This window comes from Arachis ipaensis, chromosome B10, assembly GCF_000816755.2.
Source record: "Arachis ipaensis cultivar K30076 chromosome B10, Araip1.1, whole genome shotgun sequence".
Taxonomy (NCBI): Eukaryota; Viridiplantae; Streptophyta; class Magnoliopsida; order Fabales; family Fabaceae; genus Arachis; species Arachis ipaensis.
Window position 1 is genome coordinate 109958463 of NC_029794.2, and position 6830 is coordinate 109965292.

General features: G+C 34.2%; 2 protein-coding genes across 2 annotated transcripts; both read right to left on the reverse strand.

Annotated features, from left to right (window-relative positions):
• On the reverse strand, positions 307 to 1025 carry LOC107620926 (protein FAR1-RELATED SEQUENCE 1-like). Its single transcript, XM_016323011.1, has 2 exons — positions 603 to 1025; positions 307 to 411 (listed from the first exon to the last, which is right to left on the reverse strand). The coding sequence occupies exons 1-2, from the start codon at positions 1023 to 1025 to the stop codon at positions 307 to 309; spliced, it is 528 nt and encodes a 175-aa protein (XP_016178497.1).
• LOC107620925 (protein FAR1-RELATED SEQUENCE 5-like) lies at positions 1067 to 2953 on the reverse strand. Its single transcript, XM_016323010.1, has 4 exons — positions 2893 to 2953; positions 2728 to 2806; positions 1220 to 2627; positions 1067 to 1171 (listed from the first exon to the last, which is right to left on the reverse strand). The coding sequence occupies exons 1-4, from the start codon at positions 2951 to 2953 to the stop codon at positions 1067 to 1069; spliced, it is 1653 nt and encodes a 550-aa protein (XP_016178496.1).

Sequence of the window (6830 nt, forward strand, 5' to 3'; positions counted from 1 at the left end):
GAATAACTAATGATGTGATGTTGGTTTAATAGATCTCTACTAAATTTATATTGATATATATTAAATTAATTTATTTATATTTTTATGTGTTTTTATGTGTTTATGATGCTTGTTTCATGTCTAATGTTGTAGTTTAAATTTAAATGTATGACTGGTTAAAAAAAATATATTATCATCAGAATAGACAAATAATAAAAAATATAAACACAACAATCATCTCAAATTTCTTAAAGTCATTCGTTATAAATTCAAAAAGAAAAACTACAAAGTTTAAATAAATAGTTTTTCATTCTATCATTTAGTTATCTAAATTTGGTGTTGTAACTTCACTCTATTTAGTGTTGTAACTTGATTCCATGATTGAAGTGGCAAAATAGCTTGATTTTCAATATTTGAAGTGAAAATTTCAGCCTGCAATATAAACACTATTATAAGAAAAATAATAATACAGAGGAACTTCAATAAGTTTTAAGAATGTTAAAAAAATGATAATAAGGAATGAAAAATATTACAAACCTGACAATTTTGGGTGGAACTTTTTTTTGTTGACGCCATTCTCTTGTTTGATTGTTTTTCAACCCAACTCTGGAGTCTTTTTCTACCTTTTTGTCCTTCCTTTTTTTCAACCCTTTCACATTTTCAAGTAATCTTTCTAACGCATCTCCATCTGAACAGCTATTAACGATTTCTTTTGCATTCAAAATATTTGAAACATCATCATCTTGATTGTGTCTACAAAAAGAATCTACCTTCTTATATGCCTCTTCTATAACTTGCTCAACAAAATTAGATGTTACTTCAAAATCTGATGATCGAGCAGCTAATTTGATTGCTTTGAAACATATATTCTTATACCGTGCTGTAGCATCTGCTCTAGTATCACTTTGAACAACTTTTCCATCTGAGTCATGAACAATCATCTCTCTTGCTTCTCTAGTCCATCTTTTCATAATGTATTGAGCCGGAATTTGCTTCACATCCCAGACATTTAAAACTTTTAAACTATGACAACATAAGAATCCCATTGTTTCGAACATTCCACAACTACAAGAAATAATCATATCTTTCACATTGACGGTTGTTGGGCCAACTGCGGAGAAACAATATATGCAACTTGATATTCAGATATTTGATTGTTCTCTGTACGAGAAACAATATATGCAGCAGAACTCTAATCAAACTCATTTTGAAATAAATCAAATGCATTAGGAGTATATACCTGTGCAGCATGCTTCAATAACGGCGAGTGAATCATCTTAAGTCTAGGAAGCTTTTGTCTTGCATTGTATTCAGCTTGTAGCTCTTTGTATCGCTTGCCACCAACAACTCGCTCAAACTGTTTGAGAAAATGTATTATGTCTAAACTTGACCGCATAAAATCTTTCAAATCACTGTTAAAACTTTCACTAAGTTGAGTGCTTCGCATTCCAATAGTACACACCTTCTTCATATAGCAATGAGCCCATTTTTCCTTCACTTTATAAATACTCTTCAACCAAGAATTGTCTTCCACTTTGTATCTTTGAAGCAATGCATCCCATGACTCTTGAAATTGAAACTGATCTTCAGAATTATACATACAAGCTTTGAAATCTCTCAAGATAAAAGAACCATCTTTCAACTTATTCCCTAAATGTCGAATAGCATTTTGCATAATATGCCAGACACATAATCCATCATATGTTTCAGGCATTTTTTCTACCAAAGCACTTGCCGTTGCAGGATCTTGATCAGTGAAAATAGTTTTAGGCTTTTTTTGCATGTGAGCTTCCAAAAATGATTCAAATAACCACATAAAAGATTCTTTTGATTCGTCATACAAAAGAGCAGCGCCAAATATTACTATTTCTCGATGGTGATTGAATCCACAAAAAACACCCAATGGTCTAATTTCTTTGTTTGTGCAGTATGTAGTGTCAAATGTGATTACATCACCAAAGATAGCATAATCAATAACCATTCTTGCATCAGCCCAAAAAATATTTGTTATTTTCTCTTCGTTATCTAACTGTATAGCATATTGAAATGAGGGATTATTAAGTAGTTGTCGATGAGAATACTTTAATAAACTACCTGCTTCGCCATAGGCCAAGTCTTGCTTTCGTTTGCTTCGAAGATAGTTCTTTTGGTCTTGTTTGGTATATCCAAGGACATCTTTACCACCAGCTTGTAAACTTGTTAGTTCATGAGTTTCCTTTGGTCTTATGCCAGCTTCATCTGCCAAATCTATTTGCAATGCTTGTACTTCTGAAATCTTTCTTTGTGATGGCATCATATGACTGGTTTCCGGAATTTGCAAAATATGATTGTGATTTAACTCAAGGTCACAAATCACATATTTTTTTATATCTCGAGCAAACTTGAGTGACATTCTTACTTGACAACTTGTTCTAGTCTCGGCGAGAGGTTGCTTTGTTAAATGATCCCGTTTATCTGGTCTTCGTTGGCCTTCCTTTGCACAAATAAGTCTAAAACTACTTACAGAATTATCAAGCTTGCATTTATTTGCATACAATTGTCGAACATCAAAACCCATCATTCCACCATAACTTTTCCAGAAGTCTTTAGCTTCTAGTACTGTGTCAAATTCCATGCCTAATTTTGGTACTTTTTTTGCTATAATTGGCCTGAATAAAATAAATAATAAAATTCTAAATATAATTGTTATAAACATACAAAAATAAGAGTACTAAAATAAGAGTACAAATATAATTGTTATAAACATACCTGGAAAAAGTAATTAATGTAGAATTGTGTTGTGCAATTTGGGTTTTTTTCATGTTTTGAGAAATCAATTGACAATCTTCTGCAAATATAAAAAAATAATATATTGAGTAAAATATTATCAAATATATTGCGGTGAAATTTAAAATTATTCAATAAAAAAATTACCTTTCCATGGTGGTATCATTGTGATCATCAACTCATTTGTTTCTTCTGATAAATCTACCATTTTAGTTTCAGGAAGTAACACCTCCTTGTTTGGCTTGCTCGTCTCTATTGGGGACTGGTGCACGAAATTGTGATCTCAGGCAATGTTACACGTGCAGAGGCTCTTTCTGGAGTTGAACGCCAGGTTGTAACGTATTTCTGGCGTTCAACTCTGGTTTATGACTTGTTTCTGGCGTTTAACTCCAGACAGTAGCGTAGAACTGGCGTTCAACGCCCTTTTACTTCGTCTAAACTCGGCCAAAATATGGACTATTATACATTGCTGGAAAGCCCTGGATGTCTACTTTCCAACGCAATTGAAAGCGCGCCATTTGGAGTTCTGTAGCGCCAGAAAATTCACTTTGAGTGCAGAGAGGTCAGAATCCAACAGCATCAGCAGTCCTTCTTCAACCTTTGAATCTGATTTTTGCTCAAGTCCCTCAATTTCAGCCAGAAAATACCTGAAATCACAGAAAAATACAAAAACTCATAGTAAAGTCCAGAAATGTGAATTTAACATAAAAACTAATGAAAATATTAATGGTTATGGAAAAACAAAAAAGCTATGCTTTTACCACACCAAACTTGGAATATTGCTCGCCCTCGAGCAAAAGAAGAAAGAATAGAAGAAGAAGAAGAAGATATGGAGGAGATGGAGGGATGTGTGTATGGATGTGAGTGGTGAATGGAAAACAGAAGGGATGACCATGAATGGAGAGAGAGGGTGAGGTGGGTGGGGATCCTGTGAGATTCACAGATCCTGAGATGATCCTGTGGTGTCCACAGATCCTGAGGTGTCAAGGATTTACAACCTTGCACCAAATTAGGCATGCTAAATGCCCTTGCACACAAATCTGGGCATTCAGCGCCAGATTATGATGGAGTGCTCTTGATGTTCCACCCTTAGTTGTCCCATATTGGAACTCAATTCTTCTAGGGAGGTGTTGATGTGCTCCCAATAGTTTTGTGGAGGAAAGTGCATTTGAGGTATTTCCGGAATCTCATGGTGATGAGCTTCTTCGCCTCTTGAGCTCCATGACTGGGCTCTCTTGCTTGCTCCATCTTTTTCTTAGTGATGGGCTTTTCCTCTTTAATGAGGATATCTCCCTCTATGTCAATCCCAGCTGAATTGCATAGGTGGCAAATGAGGTGAGGAAAGGCTAACCTTGCCATGGTGGAGGACTTGTCAGCCACCTTGTAGAGTTCTTGAGGTATAATCTCATGAACTTCCACCTCTTCTCCAATCATGATGCTATGGATCATGATGGCCCGGTCTATAGTAACTTCAGACCGGTTGCTAGTGGGAATGATTGAGCATTGAATAAACTCCAACCATCCTCTAGTAATAGGCTTGAGGTCCAATCTTCTTAGTTGAACCGGCTTGCCTTTGGAGTCAATCTTCCATTGAGCTCCTTCTACACATATGTCCATAAGGACTTGGTCCAACCTTTGATCAAAGTTGACTCTCCTTGTGTAGAGGCGTGCGTTCTCTTCCATGTAACCAACCATATCCACCATACCAACCACCTTATGAACCATATGAACCATACATGGAACCACCACAATGGATGTAAAGGCCTTCAACCTTTACTAACACGTCCTCTACTTGTCCATATGCCTGTTTTCTTGAGCTGTCTGCCATCTCTAATGAGATTTTCGCAGCTTGCACCCCACAGATTCCTAGTTTCTCTATTACAGAGAGGGGCATGAGGTCTATTCCTGAACCAAGGTCACACAGAGCCTTAAAGATCATGGTGCCTATGGTGCAGGGTATTATGAACTTTTCAGGATCCTGTCTCTTCTGAGGCAATGTCAGTTGATCCAGATCACTTAGTTCATTGATGAACAAGGGAGGTTCAACTTCCCAAGTATCAATGCCAAATAATTTGGCATTCAGCTTCATGATTGCACCAAGAAACTTGGCAGTTTGCTCTTCAGTAACATCCTCATTCTCTTCAGAAGAGGAATACTCATCAGATTCAGCTCAAAGTTGTTTGCTCCAATGGCAGGAATGGAGATGCTTCTTCCATGTAAATTGGAATTAGGTGCAGTAAAGTCACCAAGCATTCTCCTTGCATTGTTGTTGGGTTCGGCTGCCATCTCCTTTACTTGTTCGAAATTTTCAATCAAGTTGTCTCTGGATTGTTGTAATTTAGCTTCTCTTAATTTTCTCTTCAGAGTCCTTTCAGGTTCTGGATCAGCTTCAACAAGAATGCCTTTTTCTCTGTCCCTGTTCATAAGAAAGAGGAGAGAAAAAGAAAAGAAGAGGAATCCTCTATGTCACAGTAAAGAGGATCCTTATTGTTAGTAGAAGAAAAGAAGAAGAAATTCGAACACAGATAGAAGAGGGGGGTCGAATTTGGTGATGATGTGAGGAAGAGATGTTAGTTAATGAATGAATAAATAGAATAGGATGAAAGAGAAGGAGGGAATTTTCGAAAATTAATTTTGAAAAGGAGTTAGTGATTTTTTTTTTTTTGAAAATAGTTTTTGAAGAATGTTAGTGATTTTCGAAAATTAAGATTTAAAAAATAAAATAATTAATAAATTAAAAAAGAAATTTTGAAAAAGGGGGAAGATATTTTCGAAAATGAGAGAGAGAGAGAGTTAGTTAGGTGGTTTTGAAAAAGTTACGAAACAAACAAAAAGTTAGTTAGTTAGTTGAAACAAATTTTGAAAAGATAGGAAGTTAGGAAGTTAGAGAAGATATTTTGAAATCAAATTTTTGAAAAAGATAAGATAAGAAGATATTTTGGAAATTAATTTTGAAAAAGATTTGATTTTTAAAATCTCAATTAATGACTTGATTCATAAGAAATCACAAGATATGATTCTAGAACTTAAAGTTTGAATCTTTCTTAACAAGCAAGTAACAAACTTCAAATTTTTGAATCAAAACATTAATTGATTATGTTATTTTCGAAAATTTGATATAAAAATAAGAAAAAGATTTTTGAAAAATATTTTTGGAATTTTCGTAAATAACTAAGAATTTTGAAAAAGATTTGATTTTTGAAAAAGATTTTGAAAAAGATAAGATTTTCAAATTGAAAATTTGATTTGACTCATAAGAAACAACTTGATTTTAAAAATTTTTGAAAAAGTCAATCTAAATTTTCGAATTTGATGAGAGAAAAAGGGAAAGATATTTTTTTTTGATTTTTGAAATTTTTATGAAAAACATGAAAATTATGCAATGCATGAAATTTTTAAATCAAAACAATGAATGCATGTAAGAATTCTATGAATGTCAAGATGAACACCAAGAACATTATGAATGTCAAGATGAACATCATAGACACAATTTTGAAAAATTTTTAATGCAAAGAAAACATGCAAGACACCAAACTTAGAATTCTTTAACGCTTACGCATCAAGAATTCAAGGATGCATATAATAAACATGAAAAGACACAAAACAAAAAATCATCAAGATCAAACAAGAAGACTTACCAAGAACAACTTGAAGATCATGAAGAACACTATGAATGCATGAAATTTTCGAAAAAATGCAAGATGCATATGCAAGTGACACCAAACTTATGATATGACTCAAGACTCAAACAAGAAACAGAAAAATATTTTTGATTTTTATGATTTTCTAATTTTTTTGGTAATTTTTTCGAAAATTATATGAAAAAGAAAAAATAAGGATTCCAAAATTTTTGATATGAATTCCAGGAATCTTGCATTCTTAGTCTAAAGCTTCAGTCCAGGAATTAGACATGGCTCACTAGCCAGCCAAGCTTTCAATGAAAGCTCCGGTCCAAAACACTAGACATGGCCAATGGCCAGCCAAGCTTCAGCAGGTGATCATGGATCAGCAGCAGGTGGATGAGCAACAACTAATTTGCTCTTGATAACAAATTGCAAGCCTCAGTCCAAATAAATTTAGACATG

Bases quoted from the DNA above. Each gene is read 5' to 3' on its own strand.
- LOC107620926 (XM_016323011.1), bottom strand. From the start codon at position 1,025: ATGGGATTCTTATGTTGTCATAGTTTAAAAGTTTTAAATGTCTGGGAT. The intron at 412-602 runs GTAGAAAAAGAC...TTTATATTGCAG, and splicing joins AAAAAAGGAAGGACAAAAAG to GCTGAAATTTTCACTTCAAA.
- LOC107620925 (XM_016323010.1), bottom strand. From the start codon at position 2,953: ATGGTAGATTTATCAGAAGAAACAAATGAGTTGATGATCACAATGATA. The intron at 2,628-2,727 runs GTATGTTTATAA...TATTTTATTCAG, and splicing joins ACATTAATTACTTTTTCCAG to GCCAATTATAGCAAAAAAAG. The intron at 1,172-1,219 runs GTATATACTCCT...GAGTTTGATTAG, and splicing joins TATTGAAGCATGCTGCACAG to AGTTCTGCTGCATATATTGT.